This window comes from Rissa tridactyla, chromosome 2, assembly GCF_028500815.1.
Source record: "Rissa tridactyla isolate bRisTri1 chromosome 2, bRisTri1.patW.cur.20221130, whole genome shotgun sequence".
NCBI lineage: Eukaryota > Metazoa > Chordata > Aves > Charadriiformes > Laridae > Rissa > Rissa tridactyla.
The window spans coordinates 77895033-77911827 of record NC_071467.1 but is presented as its reverse complement, the minus strand read 5'-3'; the positions used below and the strand labels follow the sequence as shown (position 1 = coordinate 77911827).

Genomic DNA, 16795 nt, shown 5'->3' with positions numbered 1-16795 from the left:
GGAACCTGAAGATGTCATCAGACCTTTTTGTTAATTGTACCACATAGTCAAAATCTTTTTTACTTTGGATTTGGAGTAAATGTAGTAGAATAAATTCTTAAATCCTTACTGTGTTAATCAAACTAGTAGTTCTCTGTAATATTTTTTCTCCTTGGCATAAGCAGTTTATTTATTTTTCTAGAAATATCAGTGGCACGATCCAGCAGCATAGAAGAAAAACGATGTGGAGGTAAGCTTTTCAACTCTAGATGTGTATTAAATGCTGAAATATTGATTCCGCATTTTTTCCTTTTGTTTCACCTTTTGCACTCTCTCTTATTCTACCTTCTAAACGCTGCATTCTATTATTTACACTTGTGCAGAAAAGGAGATGTAGTTACTACAGGATTTCTCATCAAATACCCATCTGCTGTTGCTGACCTTTGAGACAAGAACATGCATTACTGGATGTTTGTATTTTCTTCTTTTTCAGTACAGCAGTCAGCCTTGTCTCAAAAAGAAATTCCTATTATAAGCTAGTTGTCAGTAGGTCAAAATTTGCAAAGTTGCTCCACCTTTTTCAGGATAATAATTTCACAAACCTCTTTGGGACTCCACACAAACAACAGAAAGCCAGCCTGCTAACCCATTTAATAGCTCCGACTGTATCTGGGACTCATTTTCAGCTTTGCTGCCAAAGACAAAACTAAAAAGTAAAAAAAAAAAGTTCCATTCCAGAGAGTCCTGATGATAGCAAAACAAATCCTGAGAGAGAAAACTGTAAAAAAAAAAAAAAAAAAAAGAAGAAGAAGAAGAAGAAGAAAAAGGAAAAATGACCGTTTTTTTGTGCTGAGCTATCACGCTTAGTCTGTGTCGTCATGGTAATAGCTCTGACCGGTTCTGCTATTCTTCCATGCACAGATAAGCTGCATTTTTAACCTAATAAAGGACAATGAAAACACAGAGGTTATGCAAGGGTACTGTTGTGCATGGTAACTTGTTATGGGAGCCAGGATAATGTGATATGATTTTTTTCTAATTAGCAGTGTTACTCGGAAAACATTTTGCCAAGTTCTGCAACAGTGGGAAACCCTCGTAAAAGTGTAGAAGGATATTTCAGTGATAATTTATATACTGGGGCAGTCAGTCTAGTCAACTAAATATTAGTTTGTGTTTCTGAATACCCAGTAGGCATGTAAAGGTCCTACCTTCGGCATTTGCAGAAAATGGGAACCATGTGCTGTCCCATTTTACTGTATTACAGTGAAAAAGGTCTAACAGATGTTTTTCAGACTAGTGCCAGTCTTTCAGTTTAAAATGTTTCATTTGTGCATTTAGGCAAGACCAAACAAATATTCAGTAATGTTAAAATGAAAGCTCCAACATGAGCTTCTCACTGATACTTCTTTCCTAATCAAAAAGCCCAGTTCCAGGTTGAAATAACAATGAAAACCAGTTTTCGAGCTAATTTTGAGCTAATCCTACTGGTGCCACATCTGACCTGTTATCTCTGTTCAGTAACATCAGGGGATGATTGTGCTTTAGATTCCCTTCTACAGTTTCACGCGGCAATGAGCTGTTTTAATCCTTGCGTAGGTGGTGAAGTTTCCCCGTCGTCTGATCCCATAGTATCTTTGAAGGGCAGAGCAGACAGGAGAGTGCTGGGGTCTGAGCTGTTGACTTTGGAGACTCTCTGGCTGTTGTGGTTAAAAGCACACTGAGCTTTAAGGAGTCTCTCTCTCTCTCCGCTTCCCATTTTCCTTTAAAACACTACCATTTCTTCCTCACCCCACCCTTACACATGGAAGAAACTCTGAAGGCTGGAGAAGGGAACGAATTTGCCATATATCAAAGATACAGAAACAGTGAGACCCAGCAAGAATCAAAGCAGGGGATGGAAAAAATGTATGCCACTGCTTCTGGGACGTGCACCAAATAAAGGGGATACAGAAAACATTTTAGGGAAAGCAGGACTGTGATTCAAAGATAGCAGGGTTTTGTTAGTTCTGCCACAAATCACTGTGTAAAAGAAAGAACTAGAAGAACAGCAGAGGAGATGATATTGTATTTTGCTGAAAAAAAGTGATGTACGTACATTATGTGCGTAATTCATATATAACAAGGCATTGTTATACAGTCTGAAGAAAAATTTTGCTGAACTATTCAAACATGCAAAATGCAGTTCATTCATCTGTTATTTGGATTCTGAACTTGTTTAAGCGTCTTTCAAAAAACTCAGTCTTAATACTTAGAGAGATGTATGGGTATCCAAGATTCTTATAATGATCCCTTCAGGGAAATACAATGCATTTGCTACCGTAGGGATAAACCATTGCAATTGAGATGTTCCTGGGAAACACATGAAATTTCCCTTATCTTTACTTGAATCAAGCACTTGTCTACATTTTTCCCGAGCTTAAGCTTTTATTGCCACTTCCTTAAAAATTTGATCGTCGTTTTCTCTCCACTCTACAGAGTTCAACATGTTTCATATGATCGCAGTGGGATTGAGTAGCTCGATACTTGGTTGCCTTCTTACCCTGCTTGTTTACACTTATTGCCAACGATATCAACAACAGTCCCATGATGCAACTGTCATCCATCCGGTGTCACCAGCTCCTCTAAATACCAGCATTACCAACCATATCAACAAACTGGACAAATATGATTCTGTGGAAGCCATCAAGGTGAGAAGTGGGTTGGGAGCTCCATAATGCACAACGTATATGGTCCTACACAACAGTTCCGCTGTTTCAAAAGAATTCTACTTGCTCATTTTCTGCGGTGATGTTTGGACTCAAATTATGCTGATTGTTAAGGACAAAAATAGATTTCACTTGAAGCATTGTAATTACAGATCCTTTCCTTTGTCAATCCCTATTACACAGGAAGTTAGTTTTTGTGTGCATGTATAATTTATACAGCAGCAGCCTTTCGTGGGAAGAAACAGACCACTCAAGTTTGGGTTTGTGTGATTTTTTTCCTAATTGTGTTCCCTCGTGGCTTGTTCAAGAAGTAAATAGAGCCGTTAACAGTCATCATGACATATATTGAAGATAATCCTTTGGCTCCAATGACATGGTGTCAAGGGCACTGTTCATCTTCCTGCACTGTGTTTATACAGGAGATGTATCTGGTGAATATATTCTGGGTCAGACTCTCAGCTAGTGTTCATACTCAAAATACTCTGTAAATGAGCAGTACGGATTTACATTAGCTGAGGGTCTGGAGTGGAATCTGTATCATATGATCATTACTCCCAAACAGCTATTTTCTTTTTATGACCTTTTAGAATAGCTCTGCTTTTCAGACCCACTGAATTAAGGAAGGATGAGCATTCTGAAAATATCTAGCTCAGTATCTGCAGATTACACGGTTTATTCATGCAGCTGCAAAGCTTTTTGTAAATGAGGAATTTTCTTAAATCCTACCTGGATAATCCAGTTTTTAATTTCTACGTTTTTCTTTCTAATTAAAGACATTTTAAAGAATTTCATTTAAAAATGGCAAGAAAAGTCTAGATTTTGTAATCAACGGTGGAATATGTACCTAATTTAAAGCTTTTCCAAATTCCATTAATCATCTCTCTGGATAGCTACAGAAACCAAAAAAACCCGTTGAAATTCTAAATACCCATATAACTTTTTAAAAAACAGGATTTACGCTCTTAAGACCTTCAGATATTTCTCCTACATATTGCATTTGAAAATTAAGGAATTAATGCAGTAAAGAGAAAATAATTCTTATTCAGTAAAAAGATAACGAGTGAATCATTCTGGTACGAAGAACTGAATATGTATGATTAAAAAGTATTTTTAATCATAAAATTAGTTTTATAATACTGGGGGAAAAGTGCCTGGCTTTACTTTATTGAGTAGCGTTGCTTTTTGTAGGAACGTTATTATGTAAGCAGATACATGCAAATGCAAGTTTTTGTAAATGTGCAGGTATTTCTCAATGCATTTTTGACTGACTTATGTACACAGATATTTGCCACAAAAATTGCCTTGGTGAACGACCGCTTAGTGGGTAGCTTTCTTCTGTCCTTCCCATTTTCTTATCTCTTTTTTTTTTTTTTTTTACCCCCAGGCATTTAACAAAAACAACCTGATTCTGGAGGAGAGAAACAAGTACTTCAATCCGCATCTTACTGCAAAGACTTATTCTAATACCTATTTCACAGATTTCAATAATTATGATGAGTACTAATGGGCTTGTGTATCTTCTGGCCTCCTGTAACTCCCCAGTCCCCAAGGCCTGTGCTACTTGACTGCTCATGTGATTGAGGCTTCAGAGATGAAGTTCAGAGACATTTCAAGCACGATCAAAGCCATCAATGTCCCATTGCTGCCAAAAGCCCAAAACACCTGTTTGTGACATGACGTTTTCTTTGCAGAGTGGAAGGTTGGCCTTCAGTGTCGGGTGCAGCTGTAGCCCCTCGGTGTCACTGGACCACTTATGAGGATTGCGTCGCTTCACTCGGTTTCATAAACTTCCAGAGTTCTCTAACAAGTGACTAATTCATTCCCGAGCTTTAAAAAAATAATATTACCCCTTAAAGCTGCGCCAGGAGTACAAATCTAATTTTCTTTTTAGGCATTGTCTTTTATTTCCATGAGGTTTGAAGAGGGGAGCTCTGCGGTTAGCCACGGAGCCCTCTGTGCAGTCTCCTGAAGCTCGCACCACCAAAAAGAGCTCACAGGCTGCTGGGAATAATGAGGAAAAGAAACGTGATGGTCTAGCGATGCTCTGCGGCAGCTCTGGGCTCTGTAGGGCTGATCTTCCCAGGCTCTAAATCGCTCCGGCTGCAGTTCAGCTGTTCACAATGTGGAGACTGAGGCCGTACCTAAGGGATACAATCTTGTCATTAACCCAGAAAGCTACAGGGTCGGTGGCGTCCAGTTGCGAGCCAAGCCCAGTCGCATAAAGCCTTCCCCTAGTTCGGTTTAATTTTTGGAAGGGTGTGGAAGGGCATGTCCCAGAGGGAGGCCGAGGGAGGAGGGCAGATAGGAGAGGCACCCTGGAGGGTTTTTCTGCAGGTCATGGTAAACCAGCCTTTCTGCAGTGCGTGGGCTTGCACGAGTCCTGGCATCCCACAGGCTCCCCCCCCCTGGTGCATGCCCATGGGAACCTGCTCGTCTCTCTGCTGTAGCTCTCGCCGTCAGGCCGGTCACAGAAGGATGCGACTGCACCGCGTTTTGTGTGCCTTCTCAGGCTCTCGGGGGTACGTAGGCATAGTCATAGACCTGGTTTTCTCTTTCCGGCTTTTACTTTATGTGCACGTGTCTGACAAACAAAGCTGGCTCAGAAAATGCAGATGTATTTGCAAAGCGTTGTCTCATCTTGCTGCCGTGTCCGACCCGCACTAGTCAGCCCCTAGAGGAACATTCTTATGGTGTTTTAGTGATTATCTTGTTGGACTTCATTGATGTAAATATTTAAAATACTGTTTGAGTTTTAAGTTATCAGTTTTAATTCCTTTTGTAGTGGCAGGTGAGGAAACACAAAGGATTTTTATACCATTTTTCTTTGTTCTGTCTGTCTTCAACCACATTCATGACATTGTTATTTTTGTATGTGAGATTCCATATGTATAACTAAAAAGAAAAAGTCAGGGATTTGGGCCAGATTTTCCAGAGTACTTAATAGTAAGGTAGCATTTGCTATTCTCAGAAGCTTGTGAAAAGAAAGCAAAAGTGAACATTAAGGATTAAAGAATTGGGCTTTCATTCTTTTGAGCATGCTAGAATGCAAAGATGATCACACCAGAATATCAGGCAAGTATGGAAGGAGAAGCAGAGTGGAAATGTTCCCATTCTGTGTTTAGAGCCCTTGATCATTAGGTTATGCTATGATGGGCAAACAGACAAAAAACATATACGGATTATAATGGTTCAAAACTATGTACAAACAGGCAAAAAGTACTACGCAACTCCGATCCCATGAGATGGCATTGGATCACCACCTTGGTGGTCTAGTCACTTACATAGCAAGGGTAAACACCCTGTCTAATCACAGCAATTAACAACATTTTTGAATGGGGATAGATCTGAACGTAGCACTATGCTTCCTATCTCTGTTCTGCATTAAAAGGAAAAAAGGCAAAGCAAGTGGGCTTTGAAAATCTGTGCAGCAAAATGAACACACATTTACCATCTATGAAATAATTCAGATCAGCCGCCTGTTTTTTCCAGCTGAATAGTTCTCCCTGTTACTAACTGTGTCAAAAGAAGGTACCCCACCCTCGCACCAGTTCATCTCCAGGAAGTGTAGTAATACTGGGTCTTTATAATTTCAGATTTTTTTTACTGTACATTAGATTTGGTTTTCCAGGAAGAAATTAGATGATTGCCCTTGAGTAAAAGGAAATTTTCTCTGCAAGAAAATTCAGTGTATCGGATAGAGGGGGAAAAAGCTCTCCAAATCATAACCAGTTCAGTCTCTTAATCACTCTGTTCATGCCAAAAGATAAAATGTTAGATTTAAGTAAGGTAAAGAAAATAAAATCTATATTGCTGCCACTGCCAAGAAAAAGCAGCACATGCACATATACACATATGCACAACACCGTTCCTGTCTGCCCCTGTACTAAGAGCACATTAGTCTGGCTTATGGATTTTATATTTAGACTATTAGTTATGAGACCAATATCTTAAAAATAATTGAACTATGTATTTTTATTTTAACCTTTTTTAATTAAAATTATCTGAAACTAGCGCTTTTTTTACTCTTCAGTAGTTGGAGGCACGCCTATCTTTACAGTGATCTGTTTTCCATTCTTTTCATGGATAGATACATGTGTTAGATATGTGTTATGTATGCGGTAATAATACCCTAGGTTAAGTCTGCATGATCATAGGTAGAAGTGCAATTAGCAGATGCTCAGCCTGTTCACACTTCCGTCTCCCAAAGGAGTATTTCAGGTGTTCCAGATCTTTGAGCAGCTCCCATGTGATGTCATTTAAACACCATGCCAACTTGTCAGAAAAGTGTTTCTTTTAAACTTTCTTTTTTTTGTCATTTCCCTTCCTAACTGGCATTGTTCTAAATCGCAGGCAGGGGTATATTCAAACCTCTATCTAAAGCAGTAGGGTAAACATGGAAATTCCACAGCGCTTCAATGAGAAAAAAATGATGGCCAGATCTCCTTATGAAGCTGGATTTTGAGACAACAGGTTTTAAAGCCGTTAGATATTTGTGTCTTAGGTAATTTTAGAGGGCCCCAGATGCACTGCCTGTATCAGTATTTTCACCTTCTGAGTTCTACACAGCTAGCCAGGTGCTTTAAAACAGCCTTTCCTAATACATGGAGCAAAACAACGTGGAGTCTCTATTAATTTTCAATTTACTTTATTTAGCAACCTTTCCAAAATAGGCTACACACATTTTGGTGAAAAGCATATACCCCCATGTAAGCTCTTATTTTTCTTTTGCCAAAAATGTAACAAAGTGGGCATTTGCCTGCGGATCTTATTTAAGCCGCCAGAGCTCTCAAACTTGCCCAAGGGTAAAATTTGGTTCTTAGACCGTTGTTCTGCTCTTGCAAAGATCAACTCCCTTGCCCATTAAATGCCATGCTTAAATACCCCTTATCCTTTCGTTTGGACAAAGCGATCTTTTCTGAATAAATAATTGTATTACCTCTGATGCTAACAGTTAATATTACTAAACCTCTTTTGCACCAATTGCATAAATTTAAAAATGTTTCTCTATTTCGAATGCAAACATTTCAGCAGATAGATCGAAATTCTCTGAGTAAAGCTGCTTCTGTGTAGCCCTGCTACATGGAGTGAGGAGGAAGCAGGATTGGCAGTCGGATCCTGTACAGTATATATACTTTCATTGGATAACTCAAAGTAGAAGTGTGGTTGAGTACACATTTTGGGCTTATTTTTGTGCCTGATACATCGCGTACGTTCCTCAGTTGCTTGGAAAATGGACTCACATGCTTGCCATTTTGTCTTGTACTTTGATTTGAGTCTGATGACCTTTATGTTCATTTAAAGTTACTTTACGGGGAAGCTTTTCCAGCCGTTTGCAGTCACCTGCTGTTGGAGCAGTGTGGTTTGGCTAAAACTAATCAAGGGATTTTCGACTAGGATTAAGATTTTCATAAAAGAGTGGGAGAAAGAATGGGGCTCAAATGGCTTTGATTTCTAGGCTATGAAGCAGTACTGATTAACATCTCAGATGGGCGTAGGACACTGTGAATTTAGTTAGCTCTACCAGAACTCCACAGTTAACCTCTGGGAAAATACCACCTCAATGTACAAATCAAGAGCTACCAAAGCACTTATGTTAAGTGAAGAAAGTTCTCAGAGCATCAGAACATATGGCTGTTCAAACCAGAAAAGAAAGTAAGAGGTCCCAGATGCAGCAAAAATGTTAATGGGAATAAATGCTTCAATATTTTTTCCTCATAATCGTAGAATAAATATATTCACTTCTTTAAATGTGGGACCAGTTTTATTAAAATCAGCGCAACATAAGCACATTCCTAAAGTTAATTGTACGCATAATGGCTTTGCTGTATGAGATCAATTCTGTAAACAGTTTAGTCCAAGCTTGCTTGGCTCTGCTTGAGGCATCTGACCAATTTCTGACTGTAGCTGCCACCAGCACTGGGACAACATCCTTAGATGGGCAGAGTTACATGTGGCGAGGGCTTGTCTCTCTCCACCAACACTATAGTGAGCCTGAAGAGTTACGCTTCTAATTTTCACTGCCATTTGGATGCCTAAATTTAGATGGGCGAAAGCTAGGCTCCTGAGTATGATTTTACTCATCGCAAAAGTAACCGCAGCGAGTGGTTGGTCTGGATGTAACAAGTCACTTATTTTAATGCGTTTACAGGATTGAGCCCAAAATATATTGCTTCTGCACAAATCCATGCACAGTACAAGATGACTTCAATAGTAAGAAAACAGATTCATTTAAAATTGTTCACAAGCAAATCTGCATCTTGATATCAGGGAATAGATATGTGTTCATTGTGTGGGGTATTTGAATTCATTCCTTTCTTTGCTAAATAAATGAATGATAAAAGAAGATACTGCTTGACTTCATTTAAAAGCCATTCTTCCAAATAAAGAAGGGTTCTGGGATCTGTGAATGTTTTCCCTTTCTTTCTCTCTTTGCTTCTCCACAGAAATGAATCTGCATGGCTGAAACGGCCTGTAGCTGGACTGTTCCGTGTAACTGTGTGAATGCTTTGCGTTGTGTTGCCATGCGACAACATTTTCTAACTAGGATGGTACAAAGAGGGAAACGTGCTAACCTGGGAGGTTTGGCAAAGATTTCAAGCCCAGCAGCAGCAAGGGTAGGCAGAAGTGGAAACAGAAATGCAGAAAAGAATGTGACTGAAGGCTTGGCAAACTCATCGGTAAACTTTCACAGGAACTTGGAGGCTTTTGGGGAGCTGCCAAGGGCAAAAGGCTGTTGGGGTGTAACCTCACAAATAGTCAAGCCAACTAGTTGCTCAAGCAAAAAGCAGGCGGGTCGCAGTAGTGCTTGTGCAAAGTTGTGACCGTTACTCAGAATCAGGGGAGGAAAATGCTTTCGCAAGCAGCAAGCGCCACAGTACAGGTGGCATTTTGGCAGCAGCCGTGTGCTGGCAGGAAGCACAGGGCAACAGGAGCAGATCTGTAGAGCAAAACAGCTGGTGCTCAACTCCTGGATTTTGGACTAGCTCCAGGCTAGTCCCACAGGCTGAACACCCGCTACCCGTCAGAGTGTACCCCTCCAGTTTCCCTCATTCATTAAAAAAACCCCAAACAGCACAACAAGAACCACACCAGATGGCAGGCTCGGAGGCTGCTCCGTGGTGCAAATGAAAGCACAGCGAGAGGTGTACCAGGAACAGACAAACCTTTTGTTTCCAGTTGGCTCTTTGCATCCAGGTTGGACACTTTTTCGCACGCTTCTCCCCTTGCCTTTTCTGCTTGTGGGAAACTGATTACAGCTCTTGGTAGCTGAGGATTTGTCAGTTTGAAGGAGTGATCTTATACCAGTACAGGAGTCTGCTAAAAATTTGTATTGTAAAACTGACATCAAGGGCTGTGCGAAAACTGTTATACTGATACTGAGTCTGGCTTATTTTAATTGTTCTTAAACTGCATGTAATATAGCCATTCCTCAGCTGAAATGAAAGTGTGAGCATTTTCTGAAACATCATTTCAGAAAAAAATTCAATCAGTGTAACTCTCAGCATTGTCACAATCCAGTCCTAGAGGCTGATAATGCAGAAAGAAGCTGTTATTTGTGCTTTTTTTTTTTTTAATCCACAAACCTCATCCAACAATAGCTTTGGATTTAGAAATATAATGGCAGGTAATTAACAGTAATACAGTATATGTTCCAGGATTCGGCAACCATATTTGCGAATCACTAAGCCCATGGTTTTGAATTTATTCTCACTTTTGTTAGCTGCACAGTAGGCATTGACTGAAAGTGAAATAAATATCAAATTTCAAATAAATGAGACATATAAGGTCCCAACTTTTAAATAAAGCTTTGAAGCCAGTACAGCTGCAGAAGAAATTGCTTTTATATCTGTGTGCTGAAAAGTGCTTTCTATTGTCATGGCCCCATGAACTGTCCTGTACATTGGAAAAAATGTTTTTAATAGTGATGTATCCAAGATAAAATAATTGAAATAGAGCTCAGAGATTTTTAGCAAAAGTAAACACTTTCAATTTGGTATCAGAAGAATGCCATTGCTTATTGCGCTAATGGGAGTAAATGATCCCTGCACAGAACTTTATAGGGAATAATTTCCCCCTGCCATTAACTCTTTCAAAACCAGCTTCCTTTAGCAAAACTTCTCAGGGAAGCTGCTGAAGATACTCACATTTAAGAAGCAGCATTGATGCAGCGGCTCAAGCACAGAAGCAAGGGTGCAGGATCTAAGCCAGTTACAACTGCAGAGCTGTTCCACTGGTGCGAAGCTCACTTTGCATTTACACCTGTTCACACAGCTCACGGAATTTGTATCCTAATGGCTGGCTGGCTGTTGACTTATTTGGTACTCCGGGGAGGTAATTTAACATAATGTTTTACTGATCATCTGCAACAAGAGAAGCGGCTCAACTGGTGGGTGGTCAGAGTGGTTTCTGTATGTCTACACCCTATATTTCCCTCCCCAGTGATATTTTGGATATTTTAAGTGATTTCGTTTGATGAATTAGCTTTTATCAAATTGGATTTTGTGTGTGTGGGGGGTGCATTTCTAGTATCCGTTACTCATATTGATACTATTTAACTGCCTTGATTAGTATTCACAATTTCTTCTTGACTTAGAAGACTTCATCTATAAGCATTTCACTGCCTTTTTCTGCTCTTTAATGTCAGCATGACCTGAACTTCATCCTTTTGCGCTCATTTGACACGTTGCTCCACATCAGAACTTACCCTTAACAGGCACACTGGGTTCTCAGCCACACATCTGTGATCTTCTAAGCCGTGCTTTTTGTTTGCTTGTTTTTTGCACTAGGGGAAATAGTGCTAACCCACAAGGGAGTACCAGGTTCTGCAGTGATAAATTTGGACTCTGTACAGAAGAAAAGAAAAATCAACTTCGTTGCCTTTTTATATTCCCTTTGAAGCTTCCTGCCTGGTGTTACTCAGGGGCCTTAGTGTACAAGTATATTCGTCTCTAAGAGTGCTCTTTAAGTCAATGCTTACAGTTAAACCTGTGTTTATGGGATTTCCTGATCCCACGAAATGTTAAGTGTGTTTGATATTAAAACAGACATAAAACTTGCCATCAACCCACACCACAGAGATGGGCAGAAATATTTTCAAATCTCATTATCTGGCCCCGAGTATGGATTACAGTCATTCATTCCCTTGATTTCCTGTAATATTCGTAACTTCCCAAGACTATTCCTTGTATGGGTGGTATTTTTTGAAACTTTATCGATTATTTATCCACAACCATAATGAGCCCACCTTTGCCTATGATTTTGCATGAAACCTGAACCAGGATTTCTTCTGAGGTACAGGTTAGAGCAGAAGACACTTTCTGGTAATAAAGACGTTTCTGTTAGCATACACTTTGCTGCAGAAAGGCAAAGGCTGAAGAAGACATTCTCCTCTTCTTCTCGTCGGTGGCAAATACGTAGAAAATGAAAATGGAGGAAAGTGAGCTTGGTTCACTGGGAGTGGTTTTGGAATATAAATTCCTCACATAGATTACAGTAATTAATGTATCATAATAAGAGCCATCATGCCAGGTAAGACCAAAAGCGTCTTTAAGCCTCTCTCCTGTCAGTAGCTGAGACCATCTATATTTGTGCTTCAATTGTTGCTTATGTTGCTATAATCCTTTTAAAGGATAACCCTTCCTTGCTGTGGAATCAAATGGCTCTTCATTTATTGCTTTTATTTTTTCTCACAGTCATTAGGACTCTCCAAGTTGTAATGGGATTGTTTCCTGCGTAGCAATCCCTCCCCCCACCCTAACTGCAAAGGCCCTCCACGTGTTACCCCGTGCGAGAGCAGTAAGTTGATTGTATCTTGCAACCCTTATTCTAGCACAAGTTTCCAGACACTTGCGTGGTTGCCTCCATGTTCTCTGTTTCCAGACAGAATCATAGAATCATGGAATCATAGAATGGTTCAGGTTAGGAGGGACCTTAAAGATCACCATGTTCCAACCCCCCAGCCACGGGCAGGGACACCTCCCACTAGACCAGGCTGCTCAAAGCCCCATCCAGCCTGGCCTTGAACACCTCCAGGGATGGGGCATCCACAGCTTCCCTGGGCAACCTGTTCCAGTGCCTCACCACCCTCACAGGAAAGAATTTCTTCCTAATATCTAATCTAAATCTAACCTACTTCAGTTGAATTTTAATTATGATACCTGTGTACTCCCTGGTCAGCTGTGACTGGGTTGCATCTGACAAGACGTCTTAGGTCTTCAGCAAACATTTGATTTCAGAAGGCTCAGATGGGTACTTAGGGACAGACACCTTTATTAGGGTGTTGGTAGCTTTTAAGATTAAAATAGAAAGATTTTTTATAGAAAAAAAATGGTAGGTAGACAAAAGTGAGTGCAAGCCTCCATGTTAACAATACTGTTTATGCCATGGAAATCTGTGGTTTAGATCCCAAAATCTTACACAGCCCTTGTGATTAAAATTTGTAGGAGACCTTGATTAAAAACAACTAAAAAAAAACCAAAATAGAAAACAATAAAAAACCTAAACCCACAAGAAAGCCAAAGAAATCTCAAGAGATGAAAGTTCACCCAGCATACCTCTCCAGCACATCCACTTGATCTAGAGTTAAGCGTCTATTAAAAAATTAAAGACAGTTTTCAAATGCTCACAAACCCCAGGTGAATGAGTGAACAAGCAAAAACTGTCCTAATATTCAGAGGAGCTTCACTTGTGTTGCAAGAGCTGTGTGATGACATCAGCCAGTTATCAACCTGGAAAATTTACAGATAATAACATTTAAACATAGGTTGTTGTTATAGCCAACACAAAGAACCTTCCTCAAAGCTTTCCTGGAAAAGCAGAAAGATTCCTGCTGCTGAGCGGGTCAGGATTTGATTATTTCACCTGCACATTTTCTGCAACCGATAGCAGGTGGGATTCAAGGCTGGGTTTTTTTAGCGTAACTCTCTCGTGTGCGTACCTCTGCTCTCTGATGTCTGTGGATGAAAAAAACCCTGCTCAAAAGATAAAGTACTGCACAATTGCCTTATGGCATTTTTTACCTGCTGTTTGTATCCTGTTGGTGAAAAAAAAAAATGCGTGTGTTCTTGTCTCTCTGTCCTCTCCCGTGCACATGCGCACCCAAGCACATACGTGTCCAGCACGACAAAGAGAGACTTCGACAAAGATTGCTGAGGTCCCTGGAAGATCATAGTTTCAGCTTTCTCTGTGTGTGCACATGTGTATAATGACATTTTTCCTGTTCCCTGTGGTCACATTTCTTACTAATGTTTGAGAGCTTACACACTGACTGAGATCTGGTATATAAACACAAAACAAAAAATCAGGTTTCTGTGTGGGAATTGTTAATGAGAGTTGCCGCAATATTTGAGCAATAGGTGCTGACAGCCTTTAGTTTAAATGTTGTGCTCTTACCGCTGAAGAAAAGCGTCTGAAGGGTTACTCAAACAGTCGATACGAATTGAGTTCAACATCCTCTTGCTTTCCTCATCCCCAGGTTTGCAGGGCCCAGTTAGTGATCATTAAAAGGGGTACCTCTGGGTTGCTAGCAAGCTGGTCTGCCATTTCTGCTTTAAAACTATGCTCTATGAAGTTTCAATGCGAGCCAAAAGAGATGCTAACTAAAACTAAAGCACCATGCACGAATCTTTGCCTCCCAAAGCACACCTACTCACAGGCAGCTCCCAGGAGATCAGCGGCCTTGAGCACCGTCTTCCCTGGTGGATGTCCACCAGATCTCCTCGTATGCCGAAGAGTAATTTTTTGCTTATGCTTTGTGTAAGCAGCTTATCTCTAGGTTGTGTGTGAGGGCTGAAAACAAATCTCCCCCCAAAAAATTAGGAGACGCCCTGGGAATCATGGATTTCTTCCTTTTATTTTTTTTTTTTTTTAACTTTCTGGACCTCTAGGTGTTGCCTGTCCTGCAGCTGTGGTATCAACCGCTCTCCAGTTCTTTTGAACCACTGCCTTTGAGGACAGTAAGAACAGAGAACAATTTCTCCCATCTCAAATGAACATGTTTTTCCTAAGAACCACAAATCTCTGTTAGGCACCGGATCAAAGTTGAACTAGTCTTTTATGAGGAAAAAAAATATGCTGACCAGCAGTAACAAGGCACCTCTGCTGCAGGCTCTGGGCCACGAGTCTTACGAGTTTATGTGTAGTAAAATGGACACAATGTAGTGAAGTCAGAGCTGTAGTTAAAAAGTGGGGAATTGCCAGCAGCGTGGGACCTAAAGTGAAGCCTTACACACAGGTGAGCCAACCTCCAAGATTACCACCAGCACCACCACCATGGTTTCCCTCTAATAGTAGACTAAACACATATCAGAAAAGGAAACGGCACTTGGCGGTTGGTGTTTGTTGGTGATGTGTCCAGATGGTATGCCTCGGTCTGCTTTGTCCGTACAATAATAAGCTCTTAGTTCCCTCTCTGTACCAAATAACATTTCTATAAAAACGTTAGTCACTTTAGCTAGTTATTCATTTGAATTAACTTCAGCAATAGCCCTATAATGAACCAGTGATGACCTTTTCCTCACCAAAACCCTGGAATACTAAGAGAAATATTATTTCACTCTCTGGCTTCTATCCACTACAAGTATTAAAGTTAAAATGTTCTTGTTCAGTATTTTTGTCATGCTATCTGCTTCAGCCAAATCAACAAACAAAACAGGCTATTGCCAAGAAATTTTATCTTTATGCAAACACGTGAATAGAATTTAATTTACCTAACTCTGAGCAAGTGTTATATTGTGAAAGCCTTTTCAAATACAATGAATGCAGTTGCAAAACAGTTTCAGTCCAAGAGGACTGAAGCAGAGTTTAAAGTAAATATTGAAATGCATCGTTGTTTATGCAGCAATTTCTTTTTCTGCAGCTCTGTCCTGGCAGTAAAGGTGACTAAAAGACCTGGGGTGAGAATAGCAAACAAACAAATAAAAAAAGGTGGATATTTACATAGGTCATCAGGAAACAAATGTCATGTAATAGGCAGGAATATTCTTGTGGCTCTTCCTTACCAGTGTTACCAGTTCTCTGAGCATCAGTAGGCAGGATGAACAAAAAGAGACGGTACAATCCCTTCTTACTGATGGGGGGGACAGTTGCATGGCAAGTGTAAGGGGCAGTTTTATCAAGGTACAGAGCTGGATTGTTCTCACTGAAGGGAGTAAGAGCTCTAAACTTGTTTATAGATCTCGCCCCAGATAACTTCCCTGAGGTGCGAAACTTGTCTTGTGGCAAAAGAAAGCATCAAACCCTAGCCTCTAGGCTAGAAGTTTATTCAAAAAAAGATCATCCTTTATCTCACGGTGACAGTTTTGAGTTAAAAATGTCACTAGGCTCCCCATCTCACCTATAACATCCCTAGGAAGCGGTTGGGGTCTCAGTTTTTGCCTGCATGGTCTGTCACCAGAGAAAAATCTGAAGCAGATTCAAGCAAACTCTGGTGTCTGGCATGTCACATTTTGAAGTATTCTCTAATTTTTTTTTCATGTCATAGCTCATCAACAGTTTGGCAAAACCCATGGATTTTTCAAGCCTTTTTTTCCATAATGTAGTGCAGAAATCCACTTTGGCATTATCCACCCCGGCAGCTGGAAATGTGAAAATACTTGAGCAAATATCAACAGTCCCTCATCTCCCTCAAGCCTTTAGGAAATTACCTGTGGAACTGGGGTGCTATGCATCTGCATATAATTAGGAAAAGTCTCCTAAAGTAAGCTGAACTATTGCTGTGATCCTTGAGAAAGGAATAACCATTAACCTCTATGAACCTGGGCACACGGTTTAGTGCCCTGTTGTTTCTCTCTCACATTCCATGTGCTATCTCTTAGCAATTTCACTGTGAAGCTAAAACAATACCACTGGTATGAAACACATTAGCACTGGCTAATTGATAGGTCACTAGCAAAGAATTCTCCTCTGGGTGGAGGGAGTGCTTTTAACAGGCTCCCACAAAAACCTATTTTCATCCTTATGTTGTTTAGTGCTTTTTGTGTTGGTCAGGAGGAAAAAACCCCAATGCTAAAGTTGCTGACACCAAAACATGGAATTAATAAGTAAAGACAAGGAAAAGTTACAAAAACAGCACACTGTGCAAGCAAATTAACACTATTTTCACAGAGCCTAAT

The 16795-nt window shown here is 40.2% G+C and overlaps 1 protein-coding gene across 10 annotated transcripts in view; it reads left to right on the top strand.

The window, feature by feature from the left end:
* Window positions 1-11023, top strand: part of SEMA5A (semaphorin 5A) — a 417613-nt gene extending 406590 nt beyond the window's left edge. For 9 of the 10 annotated variants that reach the window (XM_054193343.1, XM_054193348.1, XM_054193339.1 and 6 more), the window contains 3 exons: window positions 182-229; window positions 2455-2666; window positions 4069-11022. In XM_054193343.1, coding sequence (XP_054049318.1) covers window positions 182-229; window positions 2455-2666; window positions 4069-4188 — 380 coding nt within the window. In that variant the 3' untranslated portion in view covers window positions 4189-11022. Of the gene's footprint in view, window positions 1-181; window positions 230-2454; window positions 2667-4068 lie in introns of all 10 variants that reach the window. The other variant, XM_054193340.1, reaches the window with a different exon arrangement.
* The last annotated feature ends 5772 nt before the right edge of the window (window positions 11024-16795 follow it).